The sequence below is a fragment of the Hyla sarda genome, chromosome 1 (assembly GCF_029499605.1).
Source record: "Hyla sarda isolate aHylSar1 chromosome 1, aHylSar1.hap1, whole genome shotgun sequence".
Classification (NCBI taxonomy): domain Eukaryota; kingdom Metazoa; phylum Chordata; class Amphibia; order Anura; family Hylidae; genus Hyla; species Hyla sarda.
Window position 1 is genome coordinate 80,115 of NC_079189.1, and position 19,871 is coordinate 99,985.

At 44.7% G+C, this 19,871-nt stretch overlaps 1 protein-coding gene across 1 annotated transcript in view; it reads right to left on the bottom strand.

The window, feature by feature from the left end:
* Nucleotides 1-19,871, bottom strand: part of LOC130276612 (zinc finger protein 585B-like) — a 51,768-nt gene that overhangs the window by 23,759 nt on the left and 8,138 nt on the right. The window contains exons 2-6 of the mRNA XM_056526264.1: nt 15,449-15,556; nt 14,055-14,234; nt 13,134-13,328; nt 11,965-12,132; nt 11,170-11,296 (exon numbers count right to left, since the gene is read on the bottom strand). Of these exons, the coding sequence (XP_056382239.1) occupies nt 11,170-11,296; nt 11,965-12,132; nt 13,134-13,328; nt 14,055-14,234; nt 15,449-15,556 (778 nt within the window). The remainder of the gene's footprint in view (nt 1-11,169; nt 11,297-11,964; nt 12,133-13,133; nt 13,329-14,054; nt 14,235-15,448; nt 15,557-19,871) is intronic.

A 19,871-nucleotide genomic window follows, 5' to 3' on the forward strand; every position in this document is an offset into this window, starting at 1 on the left:
CTTACATAGAGTACAGACATATACAGAAGTGTGATACCGCTACTTACATAGAGTACGGACATATACTGAAGTGTGATACCGCTACTTACATAGAGTACGGACATGTACTGAAGTGTGATACCGCTACTTACATAGAGTACGGACATATACTGAAGTGTGATACCGCTACTTACATAGAGTACAGACATATACTGAAGTGTGATACCGCTACTTACATAGAGTACGGACATATACTGAAGTGTGATACCGCTACTTACATACAGTACGGACATATACTGAAGTGTGATACCGCTACTTACATAGAGTACGGACATATACTGAAGTGTGATACCACTACTTACATAGAGTACGGACATATACTGAAGTGTGATACCGCTACTTACATAGAGTACGGACATATACTGAAGTGTGATACCGCTACTTACATACAGTACGGACATATACTGAAGTGTGATACCGCTACTTACATACAGTACGGACATATACTGAAGTGTGATACCGCTACTTACATAGAGTACGGACATATACTGAAGTGTGATACCGCTACTTACATAGAGTACGGACATATACTGAAGTGTGATACCGCTACTTACATAGAGTACGGACATATACTGAAGTGTGATACCGCTACTTACATACAGTACGGACATATACTGAAGTGTGATACCGCTACTTACATAGAGTACGGACATATACTGAAGTGTGATACCGCTACTTACATAGAGTACGGACATACACTGAAGTGTGATACCGCTACTTACATAGAGTACGGACATATACTGAAGTGTGATACCGCTACTTACATACAGTACGGACATATACTGAAGTGTGATACCGCTACTTACATAGAGTACGGACATATACTGAAGTGTGATACCGCTACTTACATAGAGTACGGACATATACTGAAGTGTGATACCGCTACTTACATAGAGTACGGACATATACTGAAGTGTGATACCGCTACTTACATAGAGTACGGACATATACTGAAGTGTGATACCGCTACTTACATAGAGTACGGACATGTACTGAAGTGTGATACCGCTACTTACATAGAGTACAGACATGTACTGAAGTGTGATACCGCTACTTACATACAGTACGGACATGTACTGAAGTGTGATACCGCTACTTACATACAGTACGGACATATACTGAAGTGTGATACCGCTACTTACATAGAGTACGGACATATACTGAAGTGTGATACCGCTACTTACATACAGTACGGACATATACTGAAGTGTGATACCGCTACTTACATAGAGTACGGACATATACTGAAGTGTGATTCTGCTACTTACATAGAGTACGGACATATACTGAAGTGTGATACCGATACTTACATAGAGTACGGACATGTACTGATGTGTGATACCGCTACTTACATAGAGTACGGACATGTACTGAAGTGTGATACCGGTACTTACATAGAGTACGGACATATACTGAAGTGTGATACCGCTACTTACATACAGTACGGACATATACTGAAGTGTGATACCGCTACTTACATACAGTACGGACATATACTGAAGTGTGATACCGCTACTTACATACAGTACGGACATATACTGAAGTGTGATACCGCTACTTACATAGAGTACGGACATATACTGAAGTGTGATACCGCTACTTACATAGAGTACGGACATATACTGAAGTGTGATACCGCTACTTACATAGAGTACGGACATATACTGAAGTGTGATACCGCTACTTACATACAGTACGGACATATACTGAAGTGTGATACCGCTACTTACATAGAGTACGGACATATACAGAAGTGTGATACCGCTACTTACATAGAGTACAGACATATACAGAAGTGTGATACCGCTACTTACATACAGTACGGACATATACAGAAGTGTGATACCGCTACTTACATAGAGTACGGACATATACTGAAGTGTGATACCGCTACTTACATAGAGTACGGACATGTACTGAAGTGTGATACCGCTACTTACATACAGTACGGACATGTACTGAAGTGTGATACCGCTACTTACATAGAGTACGGACATATACTGAAGTGTGATACCGCTACTTACATAGAGTACGGACATATACTGAAGTGTGATACCGCTACTTACATACAGTACGGACATATACTGAAGTGTGATACCGCTACTTACATACAGTACGGACATATACTGAAGTGTGATACCGCTACTTACATAGAGTACGGACATATACTGAAGTGTGATACCGCTACTTACATAGAGTACGGACATATACTGAAGTGTGATACCGCTACTTACATACAGTACGGACATATACTGAAGTGTGATACCGCTACTTACATAGAGTACGGACATATACTGAAGTGTGATACCGCTACTTACATAGAGTACGGACATATACTGAAGTGTGATACCGCTACTTACATAGAGTACGGACATATACTGAAGTGTGATACCGCTACTTACATACAGTACGGACATATACTGAAGTGTGATACCGCTACTTACATAGAGTACGGACATATACTGAAGTGTGATACCGCTACTTACATAGAGTACGGACATATACTGAAGTGTGATACCGCTACTTACATAGAGTACAGACATATACTGAAGTGTGATACCGCTACTTACATAGAGTACTGACATATACTGAAGTGTGATACCGCTACTTACATACAGTACGGACATATACTGAAGTGTGATACCGCTACTTACATAGAGTACGGACATATACTGAAGTGTGATACCGCTACTTACATAGAGTACGGACATATACTGAAGTGTGATACCGCTACTTACATAGAGTACGGACATATACAGATGTGTGATACCGCTACTTACATAGAGTACGGACATATACTGAAGTGTGATACCGCTACTTACATAGAGTACGGACATATACTGAAGTGTGATACCGCTACTTACATAGAGTACGGACATATACTGAAGTGTGATACCGCTACTTACATAGAGTACGGACATATACAGATGTGTGATACCGCTACTTACATAGAGTACGGACATATACTGAAGTGTGATACCGCTACTTACATAGAGTATGGACATATACTGAAGTGTGATACCGCTACTTACATAGAGTACGGACATATACTGAAGTGTGATACCGCTACTTACATAGAGTACGGACATGTACTGAAGAGTGATACCGCTACTTACATACAGTACGGACATATACTGAAGTGTGATACCGCTACTTACATACAGTACGGACATATACTGAAGTGTGATACCGCTACTTACATAGAGTACGGACATATACTGAAGTGTGATACCGCTACTTACATAGAGTACGGACATATACTGAAGTGTGATACCGCTACTTACATAGAGTACGGACATGTACTGAAGTGTGATACCGCTACTTACATAGAGTACAGACATGTACTGAAGTGTGATACCGCTACTTACATACAGTACGGACATATACTGAAGTGTGATACCGCTACTTACATAGAGTACGGACATATACTGAAGTGTGATACCGCTACTTACATAGAGTACGGACATATACAGAAGTGTGATACCGCTACTTACATAGAGTACAGACATATACAGAAGTGTGATACCGCTACTTACATAGAGTACGGACATATACTGAAGTGTGATACCGCTACTTACATAGAGTACGGACATGTACTGAAGTGTGATACCGCTACTTACATAGAGTACGGACATATACTGAAGTGTGATACCGCTACTTACATAGAGTACAGACATATACTGAAGTGTGATACCGCTACTTACATAGAGTACGGACATATACTGAAGTGTGATACCGCTACTTACATACAGTACGGACATATACTGAAGTGTGATACCGCTACTTACATACAGTACGGACATATACTGAAGTGTGATACCGCTACTTACATAGAGTACGGACATATACTGAAGTGTGATACCGCTACTTACATAGAGTACGGACATATACTGAAGTGTGATACCGCTACTTACATACAGTACGGACATATACTGAAGTGTGATACCGCTACTTACATACAGTACGGACATATACTGAAGTGTGATACCGCTACTTACATAGAGTACGGACATATACTGAAGTGTGATACCGCTACTTACATAGAGTACGGACATATACTGAAGTGTGATACCGCTACTTACATAGAGTACGGACATATACTGAAGTGTGATACCGCTACTTACATACAGTACGGACATATACTGAAGTGTGATACCGCTACTTACATAGAGTACGGACATATACTGAAGTGTGATACCGCTACTTACATAGAGTACGGACATACACTGAAGTGTGATACCGCTACTTACATAGAGTACGGACATATACTGAAGTGTGATACCGCTACTTACATACAGTACGGACATATACTGAAGTGTGATACCGCTACTTACATAGAGTACGGACATATACTGAAGTGTGATACCGCTACTTACATAGAGTACGGACATATACTGAAGTGTGATACCGCTACTTACATAGAGTACGGACATATACTGAAGTGTGATACCGCTACTTACATAGAGTACGGACATATACTGAAGTGTGATACCGCTACTTACATAGAGTACGGACATGTACTGAAGTGTGATACCGCTACTTACATAGAGTACAGACATGTACTGAAGTGTGATACCGCTACTTACATACAGTACGGACATGTACTGAAGTGTGATACCGCTACTTACATAGAGTACGGACATATACTGAAGTGTGATACCGCTACTTACATAGAGTACGGACATATACTGAAGTGTGATACCGCTACTTACATAGAGTACGGACATATACTGAAGTGTGATACCGCTACTTACATAGAGTACGGACATATACTGAAGTGTGATACCGCTACTTACATACAGTACGGACATATACTGAAGTGTGATACCGCTACTTACATAGAGTACGGACATATACTGAAGTGTGATACCGCTACTTACATAGAGTACGGACATATACTGAAGTGTGATACCGCTACTTACATAGAGTACGGACATATACTGAAGTGTGATACCGCTACTTACATAGAGTACGGACATATACTGAAGTGTGATACCGCTACTTACATACAGTACGGACATATACTGAAGTGTGATACCGCTACTTACATAGAGTACGGACATATACTGAAGTGTGATACCGCTACTTACATAGAGTACGGACATACACTGAAGTGTGATACCGCTACTTACATAGAGTACGGACATATACTGAAGTGTGATACCGCTACTTACATACAGTACGGACATATACTGAAGTGTGATACCGCTACTTACATAGAGTACGGACATATACTGAAGTGTGATACCGCTACTTACATAGAGTACGGACATATACTGAAGTGTGATACCGCTACTTACATAGAGTACGGACATATACTGAAGTGTGATACCGCTACTTACATAGAGTACGGACATATACTGAAGTGTGATACCGCTACTTACATAGAGTACGGACATGTACTGAAGTGTGATACCGCTACTTACATAGAGTACAGACATGTACTGAAGTGTGATACCGCTACTTACATACAGTACGGACATGTACTGAAGTGTGATACCGCTACTTACATACAGTACGGACATATACTGAAGTGTGATACCGCTACTTACATAGAGTACGGACATATACTGAAGTGTGATACCGCTACTTACATACAGTACGGACATATACTGAAGTGTGATACCGCTACTTACATAGAGTACGGACATATACTGAAGTGTGATTCTGCTACTTACATAGAGTACGGACATATACTGAAGTGTGATACCGATACTTACATAGAGTACGGACATGTACTGATGTGTGATACCGCTACTTACATAGAGTACGGACATGTACTGAAGTGTGATACCGGTACTTACATAGAGTACGGACATATACTGAAGTGTGATACCGCTACTTACATACAGTACGGACATATACTGAAGTGTGATACCGCTACTTACATACAGTACGGACATATACTGAAGTGTGATACCGCTACTTACATACAGTACGGACATATACTGAAGTGTGATACCGCTACTTACATAGAGTACGGACATATACTGAAGTGTGATACCGCTACTTACATAGAGTACGGACATATACTGAAGTGTGATACCGCTACTTACATAGAGTACGGACATATACTGAAGTGTGATACCGCTACTTACATAGAGTACGGACATATACTGAAGTGTGATACCGCTACTTACATAGAGTACGGACATATACAGAAGTGTGATACCGCTACTTACATAGAGTACAGACATATACAGAAGTGTGATACCGCTACTTACATACAGTACGGACATATACAGAAGTGTGATACCGCTACTTACATAGAGTACGGACATATACTGAAGTGTGATACCGCTACTTACATAGAGTACGGACATGTACTGAAGTGTGATACCGCTACTTACATACAGTACGGACATGTACTGAAGTGTGATACCGCTACTTACATAGAGTACGGACATATACTGAAGTGTGATACCGCTACTTACATAGAGTACGGACATATACTGAAGTGTGATACCGCTACTTACATACAGTACGGACATATACTGAAGTGTGATACCGCTACTTACATACAGTACGGACATATACTGAAGTGTGATACCGCTACTTACATAGAGTACGGACATATACTGAAGTGTGATACCGCTACTTACATAGAGTACGGACATATACTGAAGTGTGATACCGCTACTTACATACAGTACGGACATATACTGAAGTGTGATACCGCTACTTACATAGAGTACGGACATATACTGAAGTGTGATACCGCTACTTACATAGAGTACGGACATATACTGAAGTGTGATACCGCTACTTACATAGAGTACGGACATATACTGAAGTGTGATACCGCTACTTACATACAGTACGGACATATACTGAAGTGTGATACCGCTACTTACATAGAGTACGGACATATACTGAAGTGTGATACCGCTACTTACATAGAGTACGGACATATACTGAAGTGTGATACCGCTACTTACATAGAGTACAGACATATACTGAAGTGTGATACCGCTACTTACATAGAGTACTGACATATACTGAAGTGTGATACCGCTACTTACATACAGTACGGACATATACTGAAGTGTGATACCGCTACTTACATAGAGTACGGACATATACTGAAGTGTGATACCGCTACTTACATAGAGTACGGACATATACTGAAGTGTGATACCGCTACTTACATAGAGTACGGACATATACAGATGTGTGATACCGCTACTTACATAGAGTACGGACATATACTGAAGTGTGATACCGCTACTTACATAGAGTACGGACATATACTGAAGTGTGATACCGCTACTTACATAGAGTACGGACATATACTGAAGTGTGATACCGCTACTTACATAGAGTACGGACATATACAGATGTGTGATACCGCTACTTACATAGAGTACGGACATATACTGAAGTGTGATACCGCTACTTACATAGAGTATGGACATATACTGAAGTGTGATACCGCTACTTACATAGAGTACGGACATATACTGAAGTGTGATACCGCTACTTACATAGAGTACGGACATGTACTGAAGAGTGATACCGCTACTTACATACAGTACGGACATATACTGAAGTGTGATACCGCTACTTACATACAGTACGGACATATACTGAAGTGTGATACCGCTACTTACATAGAGTACGGACATATACTGAAGTGTGATACCGCTACTTACATAGAGTACGGACATATACTGAAGTGTGATACCGCTACTTACATACAGTACGGACATATACTGAAGTGTGATACCGCTACTTACATAGAGTACGGACATATACTGAAGTGTGATACCGCTACTTACATAGAGTACGGACATATACTGAAGTGTGATACCGCTACTTACACTGCATTATCTCTACTGCGACCTTCTTTACAGGACACTTTGCTACAGTGGGGATCAAAAGTTTGGGCACCCCAGGTAAATATTTGTATTATGTGCATAAAGAAGCCGAGGAAAGATGGAAAAATCCCCAAAAGGCATCAAATTACAGATTAGACATTCTTATAATATGTCACCAAAAGTTACATTTTATTTCCATCATTTACACTTTCAAAATAACAGAAAACAAAAAAATGGCATCTGCAAAAGTTTGTGCACCCTGCAGAATTTATGGCATGCACTGCCCCCTTTGGCAAGTATCACAGCTTGTAAACGCTTTTTGTAGCAGCCAAGAGTCTTTCAATTCTTGTTTGAGGTATCTTTGCCCATTCTTCCTTACAAAAGTCTTCCAGTTCTTTGAGATTTCTGGGCTGTCTGTCACTCACTGCTCTTTTAAGGTCTATCCATAGATTTTCAATTATGTTGAGGTCAGGAGATTGTGAAGGCCATGGTAAAACCTTCAGTTTGCGCCTCTTGATGTAATCCCCTGTGGATTTCAAGGTGTATTTAGGATCATTATCCATTTGTAGAAGCCATCCTCTCTTTAACTTCAGCTTTTCACAGATGGCATCAAGTTAGCATCCAAAATTTGCTGAAATTTTATTGCATACATTTTTCCTTTTACTCGTGAGATGTTCCCTGTGCCACTGACTGCAATACAACCCCAAAGCATGATTGATCCACCCCCATGCTTAACAGTTGGACAGAGGTTCTTTTCATTAAATTCTGTTCCCCTTCTTCTCCAAACGTACCTTTGCTCATTCCGGCCAAAAAGTTCAATTTTAACCTCATCGGTCCACAGAACTTGTTTCCAAAATGCATTAGACTTGTCTATATGTTCATTTGCAAAGTTCAAACGCTGATTTTTGTGGTGAGGACGTAGAAGAGGTTTTCTTCTGATGACTCTTCCATGAAGACCATATTTGTACAAGTTTCTCTTTATAGTGGAATAGTGAACCACAACTCCAGTGTCTGCCAGATCTTTCTGGAGGGATTGTGCAGTCAAACGTGGGTTTTGAATTGTTTTTCTCACAATCCTGTGAGCTGTTCTCTCTGATGTTTTTCTTGGTCTTCCAGATCTTGTTTTAACTTCCACTGTTCCTCATGACTGCCATTTCCTAATGACATTCCGAACAGAGGATATTGACATCTGAAAACGTTTTGCTATCTTCTTATAGCCTTCTCCAGCTTTGTGAGCGTCAACTATTTTCAGTTTCAGATTTCTAGACAACTGCTTAGAAGAACCCGTGGTGCTGATTGTTGGGGCAAGGTCAGATGAGTCTGGGCATTTAAAACCTTTGAGATTGACATTACCTGGTCTTCCCAGATGATGATTGAGAACAATCCATGACACTGGCAGGTCTCAGCTTTACAAAGGGGGCAGTGCATGCTATAAATTCTGCAGGGTGCCCAAACTTTTACAGACTCCATTTTTTTGTTTTCTGTTATTATGAAAGTGTAAATGATGTAAATAAAATGTAACTTTTGTTGACATATTATAAGAATGTCTAATCTGTAATTTAATGCCCTTTGGAGATTTTTCCATCTTTCCACACAAACAGTATATCCCATAAGTAAGTCCATATACATATATGGGAGATACTTATGTGCAGAGAGGGGGGAATCAGTTATGTGACATATTGTAATTCCCTGACATGGACACCAATCGATGATACTGTATAGAAGTTGAGCTCGGTGACCGGACCATTTACACCGTCCAATTGTCAGAACTGGAGCTACAGGAGATTTTCATATCTCTGTTTTCGGTACTTACTCTACCCATGTGTTGCTGACCTGGCTTGTCTGACCTCCCATGATGCCCTGCGCACGTAGCTAAGTGTAGAGACTATCACCTACTTGGAGGCCACCATTTAGTACAAATCATTTAAAGGGGTAGTCCAGTGGTGAAAAACTTATCCCCTATCCTAAGGATAGGGGATAAGTTTGAGATCGCGGGGGGTCTGACCGCTGGGGCTCCCGCGATCTCTCTGTACGGGGCCCCAGTTCTCCGGCCAGATAGCGGGTGTCGACCCCCGCACGAAGCGGCGGCCGACACGCCCCCTCAATACACCTCAATGGCAGAGCCGGAGATTGCCGAAGGCAGCGCTTCAGCTCTGCCATAGAGTTGTATTGAGGGGGCGTGTCGGCCGTCGCTTAGTGCGGAGGTCGACACGCCCCCTTCCCGCAGGCTGTCGGGGCTCCGTACAGGAGATCGCAGGGGGCCCCAGCAGTCGGACCCCCCGCGATCTGCAACTTATCCCCTATCCTTAAGATAGGGGATACGTTGTTCACCACTGGACTACTCCTTTAAGCCGGTAGGGTCTGTGGTTGGGGCGAGTTCAGGTCTGTATTGGTCCCTACCTGACGTGACACATATCCTCATGTAAATAGTTCTCTAAATGTTCAATCAGTGGAACATGGACCTGGCCACGTAAGTAGAGGTCACGTTTCCTATTAATAACGCTAAAGATGTTTCCCAGGATGTATCCAGTAAGAGAAGAACATCCAGTACGAAGGGGGAATCCTGTAATGTCTTCTCTATCCTGACACATTTTGTATATTTCACCTTAGTCATGGACACCATGGTATCTATAGTGTAATAGATGAGACGGCTCCGCAGCCTAGACCAGAGCATTATATAGAGACCAGACCCCGGAGCGACTATTAGGGCACAAACTTCACTGTCCTGTGGGGCTGGAGGGCGAATGAACAAAATACAAAAACAATAATAGATGGGAAAAAGACCCCCACATACCTGGTATGGCCCAGTCTATAACGATCTCAGGTCCATTCATTATGTTCTTTACCCTGAACAAGATAATGCTGCCCGAACAATCATCATCACTATAAAGAGGGACCCAGTTCTGCCCGATAGATTTCTATGTTACCAGGTAGTGAGAATGATCTCTATATATATGATAGTTCAACATAAAAGAGAGTAGCTGCGCACCTTCCTATTCAAGCACCTGTAGTACAATTTGCGGTGTGGCGTATCCCGTGTGCAGCCCTGCAAGATGTAATGGTTGCTAGGATACAGTGCTACAACGCTGTTCACAGTCTTGGATCTAGTAACACAATAGTAGAAAAAAAGTAGCGGAGCACTGACCGTGTATAGAAGATCCCATTTATTCCATGGTGGGGAAGACTTGACAGGCAGGGGAGCGGGGAGACAGAGAACACATCAGGTAACGGGCCGTATCGCGCGCATGCGCTTCTTCAGACCGGTCTCTATATATATATATATATATTTATATATATATATGTCTCCTCTTACCTTGTGATGTGAGGGGCCGGTGATCCTCCATGATGACTATGTCCTGGTACAGATCCTTGTGTCCTTCTACATACTCCCACTCCTCCATGGAGAAATAGACAGCCACATCCTGACACCTTACAGGAACCTGACACACAATGATACTGTCATCACCAGACCCCTCCATTACTGTATAATGTCCCAGCAGTGTCACCTCTCTAATCATCACCAGACCCCTCCATTACTGTATAATGTCCCAGCAGTGTCACCTCTCTAATCATCACCACACCACTCCATTACTGTATAATGTCCCAGCAGTGTCACCTCTCTAATCATCACCAGACCCCTCCATTACTGTATAATGTCCCAGCAGTGTCACCTCTCTAATCATCACCAGACCCCTCCATTACTGTATAATGTCCCAGCAGTGTCACCTCCCCAATCATCACCAGACCCCTCCATTACTATATAATGTCCCAGCAGTGTCACCTCTCTAATCATCACCAGACCCCTCCATTACTGTATAATGTCCCAGCAGTGTCACCTCTCCAGTCATCACCAGATCCCTCCATTACTGTATAATGTCCCAGCAGTGTCACCTCTCCAGTCATCACCAGACCCCTCCATTACTGTATAATGTCCCAGCAGTGTCACCTCTCTAATCATCACCAGACCCCTCCATTACTGTATAATGTCCCAGCAGTGTCACCTCTCTAGTCATCACCAGACCCCTCCATTACTGTACAATGTCCCAGCAGTGTCACCTCTCTAATCATCAGACCCCTCCATTACTGTATAATGTCCCAGCAGGGTCACCTCTCCAGTCAGCAGCTCAGTGATCCTGTGGGTGAGTTCTAGGATCTTCTGCTCATGTATCAGTGAGTGAGGTGGAGGCTCCATGATGGGGCCCCAGGCCCTGTTCCCTTCTCTGGTCCCACATGGGGTCACAATCTCTCCAGACGACTTCTTTATTATTATGTAATCCTGTATATGGAGAGAAAATGATCACTAAATATATTGTAAAACTGACCCTACATATTTGTATAAATAACTCAATTGGCGGGAGTATGGAGGGCTCCTGACTATTCCCAGATGACAAATGGGAGGAGCAAGCAAAATGGGTCATTTTGAATTGAAAAGGGGTCCTCTAATAACTTGTCCATTTCCTCTCACCAACATATTTCATTTTCTAAATTTCATTCATTAGCTATATAGAGCAGTTTCCCCCCTTTCAGTTGTGACTTACATGCAGGGATTGTGAAAAAGACGTCATCCAGCTATCCACTGTTTCTCCATCCAACCCCCTCTCTGAAAACAGTCCCCGCCCTTCTGAGATGTAGACCACGTGGTTTCTTCCCTGCACCGATTCATGCTTCCTCTAGTGCTGAGAGCTAGGAGGTGTGTGCAGCCTTAACCAATCAGACACTGAATCTCTCTGCTCATACAACAGAAGGGTGGGGGCTGCTCTAAGAAAGGGATCTGGTCCTGAGTGAGAGCAGAGTGGCAGTGACTCCCAGGACTTGTAGTATCATGCTGCAGGGGGAGGAAGGATGGCATAGAATAACAAGCAGCCAGAGATGAGAACGAGGGCCACAGGAGCCATTGATATCAGGCATAATTACTTACAGGGAACATATCCAGGTAGTGTGGTGGCTTTGGAACTTTTTTTTTTTTTTATATACATATACTTCCTGGAGGGCCCATTTAATTACTATATCCTTTAGTTCTCAGGGGTGACAATTCCCTCCAGGTGTCTGGCAGCGTCTTTCTCCCCTTTAAAATTCAAAACACCCTCAGGCTCTGCTGCTCCGAGCTCACGTGTGTATAGGGGAGAATGAAGCAGATAGGTGACACTGAAGGAGATAGGTGACACTGACTGATTGTTCCCCAGCAGTTCTCTCCTGTGTATGGACGGATTCACAAGACTTCACTTCTCCAGTCATCACCTGTTTATTACTAAAGAGAAGTCACTAGAAACTACTCACCTCTCCAGATATCACGTGGATCATCTCTAGGGCCACATCTAGTGTCCTCCTAGTCATGTGGATTATGTCCTCGTCTACCCCTGGGGGGTCATTCTTCATCATGACTATGTCCTGGTACAGATCCTTGTGTCCTTCTACATACTCCCACTCCTCCATGGAGAAATAGACCACCACATCCTGACACCTTATAGGAACCTGATACACAATGATACCGTCATCACCAGACCCCTCCATTACTGTATAATGTCCCAGCAGTGTCACCTCTCCAGTCATCACCAGACCCCTCCATTACTGTATAATGTCCCAGCAGTGTCACCTCTCCAGTCATCACCAGACCCCTCCATTACTGTATAATGTCCCAGCAGTGTCACCTCTCTAATCATCACCAGACCCCTCCATTACTGTATAATGTCCCAGCAGTGTCACCTCTCCAGTCATCACCAGACCCTTCCATTACTGTATAATGTCCCAGCAGTGTCACCTCTCTAATCATCACCAGACCCCTCCATTACTGTATAATGTCCCAGCAGTGTCACCTCTCCAGTCATCACCAGACCCTTCCATTACTGTATAATGTCCCAGCAGTGTCACCTCTCTAATCATCACCAGACCCCTCCATTACTGTATAATATCCCAGCAGTGTCACCTCTCTAATCATCACCAGACCCCTCCATTACTGTATGATGTCCCAGCAGTGTCACCTCTCTAATCATCACCAGACCCCTCCATTACTATATAATGTCCCAGCAGTGTCACCTCTCTAATCATCACCAGACCCCTCCATTACTGTATGATGTCCCAGCAGTGTCACCTCTCTAATCATCACCAGACCCCTCCATTACTATATAATGTCCCAGCAGTGTCACCTCTCTAATCATCACCAGACCCCTCCATTACTGTATAATGTCCCAGCAGGGTCACCTCTCCAGTCAGCAGCTCTGTGATCCTGTGGGTGAGTTCTAGGATCTTCTCCTCATGTATCAGTGAGTGAGGTGGAGGATCTGTGATGGGGCCCCGGGCCCTGCTCCGTCCTCCTGACTCATGGAGATGGCTGCTGGGGGACACACACTCGCCCCATGTCTTCTTCACTATGGTGTAATCCTGTGTATAGAGAGAGACAATGATGGGACTGACCCCAGTATTCCTCCCTCACTACAAAGAGGAGATTGTGCCCCCTGTATAGAGCTCTAGTGAGCACATCTGGAATACTGAGGTCAGTTCTGGAGACCTCCCCTAAAAAGAGACATCCAGAACATAGAGCGGCTCCAAAGATGGGGGACAACAATGGTGGAAATGTAGATGGGGGGGACAACAATGGTGGAAATGTAGATGGGGGGGGACAACAATGGTGGAAATGTAGATGGGGGGACAACAATGGTGGAAATGTAGATGGGGGGGGACAACAATGGTGGAAATGTAGATGGGGGGGGGACAACAATGGTGGAAATGTAGATGGGGGGGGGACAACAATGGTGGAAATGTAGATGGGGGGGGACAACAATGGTGGAAATGTAGATGGGGGGGGACAACAATGGTGGAAATGTAGATGGGGGGGACAACAATGGTGGAAATGTAGATGGGGGGGACAACAATGGTGGAAATGTAGATGGGGGACAACAATGGTGAAAATGTAGATGGGGGACAACAATGGTGGAAATGTAGATGGGGACAACAATGGTGGAAATGTAGATGGGGAACAACAATGGTGGAAATGTAGATGGGGAACAACAATGGTGGAAATGTAGATGGGGAACAACAATGGTGGAAATGTAGATGGGGGGGACAACAATGGTGGAAATGTAGATGGGGGGACAACAATGGTGGAAATGTAGATGGGGACAACAATGGTGGAAATGCAGATGGAGGACAACAATGGTGGAAATGTAGATGGGGACAACAATGGTGGAAATGTAGATGGGGACAACAATGGTGGAAATGTAGATGGGGGACAACAATGGTGGAAATGCAGATGAGGGACAACAATGGTGGAAATGCAGATGGAGGACAACAATGGTGGAAATGCAGATGGGGGACAACAATGGTGGAAATGTAGATGGGGACAACAATGGTGGAAATGTAGATGGGGACAACAATGCTGGAAATGTAGATGGGGACAATAATGGTAGGAATGTAGATGGGGGACAACAATGGTGGAAATGTACATGGGGACACAACAATGGTGGAAATGTATATGGGGGGCAACAATGGTGGAAATGTAGATGGGGACAACAATGGTGGAAATGTAGATGGGGACAACAATGGTGGAAATGTAGATGGGGGACAACAATGGTGGAAATGTAGATGGGTCACCTCACCTCTCCGATCACCAGGTGGAGGATCTCCAAGGTGAAGTGTAATATTCTCTTAGTCATCTCATTCCTGTCCTTCTCCATCCTTCTGTATTTTACTTGATAAAATGGAGACTATAAATGAGTCATAAAAAAAGAACTACACAAAATCTTCTTCTGCAATGGATGGAAAATAAATAGAAGGTAAGTCCAGATTAGATAAGATTCTGGGTCCAGATTAGATAATCTTTGGTAACATAGCGCCCCCGATAGGAGAAATTATACCTTACATGGTGTTTATTTATAAAGATTTGCTAAATTAAAAGGGGTTATCCAGAATTAGAAAAACACAGGTAATTTCTTTCAAAAACAGCTCCACGTTTGTCTCCAGTTTGTGTGGTATTACAACTTCGCTCTCTTCACTTCAACGGAACTGAGCTGCAGAACCGCACCCAACCTGGAGACAGAATGGAAGCGTTTTTTTCCCCTGTAGATCATAGGTAGGTAAGGGTTCGTCCTTGCATTAATAAGATGCTATCCGTTAGTAATCACAATGTTTATATGCCCTGTATATAGGCCCGGGATCCGATCAATACCTGCATATAGGACGGGGATCAGAACAATATCTGTATATAGGCCCTTGATCAGATCGATACCTGTATATAGGCCCATGATCACAACGATATCTGTATATAGGCCCGTGATCATGCCCTAGTTGTACTTTTGATTTCCTTGCCTTGGGGTACTCCCTCCAGTGGCAATGTAAGCTGAAACCCTCTATACTAAAAGACCAAGTAGTCACTGACTGTCTTCTCTCCATTCTTACTGACTTTTTCCTCACCAATGGCTTAGAGGACACATCTCCAGGTGTTCTCTGGGAGGAAGATATAGGTGTTGCCTGGGGGATCTTGATAAAAAAAGGCGCACTTCTTAAGGCTTGTGTGACTACTGGCGGAGTTCGGTCACATTGAATCAAAACATAACACTGTCCCTTCAGATGACCTTAAGATCTCTCTTCTCCATAAGAGGGAGGGCGTGCGCTCTCTGTGGCTTTCTAAAGCCAAGGCCAAACTTTCTTCTTAACATTGATCTTACACTTTTTGACCAAATTCTTACCCTTTTTGGTTGGTGGACCTCCTGGGGGATGTAATCCACCCTGACCAGGCCGACATTATGCCTGGACAATACTGTGATCCAAACTAGAATCTGTAACCTTTCAGCTGTTTTTGGCAACTGATGTGGAGAAGGCGTTTGATTGGACCTTCACTTCCATTTCTTGGGTAATCATACAGGATTCCTAAACTAGACCTCTCCCTTGGCTAGGGTCCGGGTGAATGGCATCGTCTCCTCTGAATTTCCAAACACAACAGGACTAAGCAGTGATCCCTGCTATACTTTCTGATTTTTATCTCCACGTTGAAACTGCTCTTTTGCCAAATCAAGGACAAACGCGGTAAGTGCAGGGTTTCGGTGGGGGTACTATGCTAAAACTTCTTACTCCAACTCTGTTTTCGCTCCTTGTGTCGCAACAGGAGTTGTCCTCACTCCCCCTGAGGTACTAAGCATGTTTGTCCTCTCTCCTCCTGATGTACTAGGCAGGGTTGTCCTCTCTCCCCCTGATGTACTAGGCAGGGTTGTCCTCTCTCCTCCTGATGTACTAGGCAGGGTTGTCCTCTCTCCTCCTGATGTACTAGGCAGGGTTGTCCTCTCTCTCTCCTCCTGATGTACTAGGCAGGGTTGTCCTCTCTCCCCCTGATGTACTAGGCAGGGTTGTCCTCTCTCCTCCTGATGTACTAGGCAGGATTGTCCTCTCTCCCCCTGATGTACTAGGCAGGGTTGTCCTCTCTCCTCCTGATGTACTAGGCAGGGTTGTCCTCTCTCTCTTCCTGATGTACTAGGAAGGGTTGTCCTCTTTCTCTCTCCTCCTGATGTACTAGGCAGGGTTGTCCTCTCTCCCCCCTCCTGATGTACTAGGCAGGGTTGTCCTCTCTCCTCCTGATGTACTAGGCAGGGTTGTCCTCTCTCTCTCTCTCCTCCTGATGTACTAGGCAGGGTAGTCCTCTCTCTCTCTCGCCTCCTGATGTACTAGGCAGTGTTGTTCTCTCTCTTTCTCTCCTCCTGATGTACTAGGCAGGGTTGTCATCTCTCTCTCCTCCTGATGTACTAGGCAGGGTTGTCCTCTCTCTCTCCTCCTGATGTACTAAGCAGGGTTGTCCTCTCTCTCTCCTCCTGATGTACTAGGCAGGGTTGTCCTCTCTCTCTCCTCCTGATGTATTAGGCAGGGTTGTCCTCCCTCCTCCTGATGTACTAGGCAGGGTTGTCCTCTCTCTCCTCCTGATGTACTAGGCAGGGTTGTCCTCTCTCTCTCCTCCTGATGTACTAGGCAGGATTGTCCTCTCTCTCTCCTCCTGATGTATTAGGCAGGGTTGTCCTCTCTCTCCTCCTGATGTACTAGGCAGGGTTGTCCTCTCTCTCCTCCTGATGTACTAGGCAGGGTTGTCCTCTCTCTCCCCTCCTGATGTACTAGGCAGGGTTGTCCTCTCTCTCCCCTCCTGATGTACTAGGCAGGGTTGTCCTCTCTCTCCCCTCCTGATGTACTATGCAGGGTTGTCCTCTCTCTCCTCCTGATGTACTAAGCAGGGTTGTCCTCTCTCTCCTTCTGATGTACTAGGCAGGGTTGTCCTCTCTCTCCCCTCCTGATGTACTAGGCAGGGTTGTCCTCTCTCTCCACTTCTGATGTACTAGGCAGGGTTGTCCTCTCTCTCCTCCTGATGTACTAGGCAGGGTTGTCCTCTCTCTCTCTCCTCCTGATGTACTAGGCAGGGTTGTCCTCTCTCTCCTTCTGATGTACTAGGCAGGGTTGTCCTCTCTCTCCCCTCCTGATGTACTAGGCAGGGTTGTCCTCTCTCTCCCCTCCTGATGTACTATGCAGGGTTGTCCTCTCTCTCCTCCTGATGTACTAAGCAGGGTTGTCCTCTCTCTCCTTCTGATGTACTAGGCAGGGTTGTCCTCTCTCTCCCCTCCTGATGTACTAGGCAGGGTTGTCCTCTCTCTCCCCTCCTGATGTACTAGGCAGGGTTGTCCTCTCTCTCTCCTCATGTATTAGGCAGGGTTGTCCTCTCTCTCCTCCTGATGTACTAGGCAGGGTTGTCCTCTCTCTCCTCCTGATGTACTAGGCAGGGTTGTCCTCTCTCCTCCTGATGTACTAGGCAGGGTTGTCCTCTCTCTCCTCCTGATGTACTAGGCAGGGTTGTCCTCTCTCTCTCCTCATGTATTAGGCAGGGTTGTCCTCTCTCTCCTCCTTATGTACTAGGCAGGGTTGTCCTCTCTCCTCCTGATGTACTAGACAGGGTTGTCCTCTCTCCTCCTGATGTACTAGGCAGGGTTGTCCTCTCTCTCTCCTCCTCCTGATGTACTAGGCAGGGTTGTCCTCTCTCTCCTCATGTATTAGGCAGGGTTGTCCTCTCTCTCCTCATGTATTAGGCAGGGTTGTCCTCTCTCTCTCCTCATGTACTAGGCAGGGTTGTCCTCTCTCTCTCCTCCTGATGTACTAGGCAGGGTTGTCCTCTCTCTCCCCTTCTGATGTACTAGGCAGGGTTGTCCTCTCTCTCCTCCTCATGTACTAGGCAGGGTTGTCCTCTCTCTCCCCTCCTGATGTACTAGGCAGGGATGTCCTCTCTCTCCTCCTCATGTACTAGGCAGGGTTATCCTCTCTCTCCTCCTGATGTACTAGGCAGGGTTGTCCTCTTTCTCTCTTCTCCAGATGTACTAGGCAGGGATGTCCTCTCTCTCCTCCTGATGTACTAGGCAGGGTGGTCCTCTCTCCCCTCCTGATGTACTAGGCAGGGTTGTCCTCTCTCTCTCCTCCTGATGTACTAGGCAGGGTTGTCCTCTCCTCCTGATGTACTAGGCAGGGTTGTCCTCTCCTCCTGATGTACTAGGCAGGTTTGTCCTCTCCTCCTGATGTACTAGGCAGGGTTGTCCTCTCTCTCTCCTCCTGATGTACTAGGCAGGGTTGTCCTCTCTCTCTCTCCTCTTGATGTACTAGGCAGGGTTGTCCTCTCTCCTCCTGATGTACTAGGCAGGGTTGTCCTCTCTCTTTCCTCCTGATGTACTAGGCAGGGTTGTCCTCTCTCTCCTCCTCATGTACTAGGCAGGGTTGTCCTCTCTCTCCTCCTGATGTACTAGGCAGGGTTGTCCTCTCTCTCCTCCTGATGTACTAGGCAGGGTTGTCCTCTCTCTTTCCTCCTGATGTACTAGGCAGGGTTGTCCTCTCTCTCCTCCTCATGTACTAGGCAGGGTTGTCCTCTCTCTCTCCTCCTGATGTACTAGGCAGGGTTGTCCTCTCTCTCCCCTTCTGATGTACTAGGCAGGGTTGTCCTCTCTCTCCTCCTCATGTACTAGGCAGGGTTGTCCTCTCTCTCCCTCCTGATGTACTAGGCAGGGATGT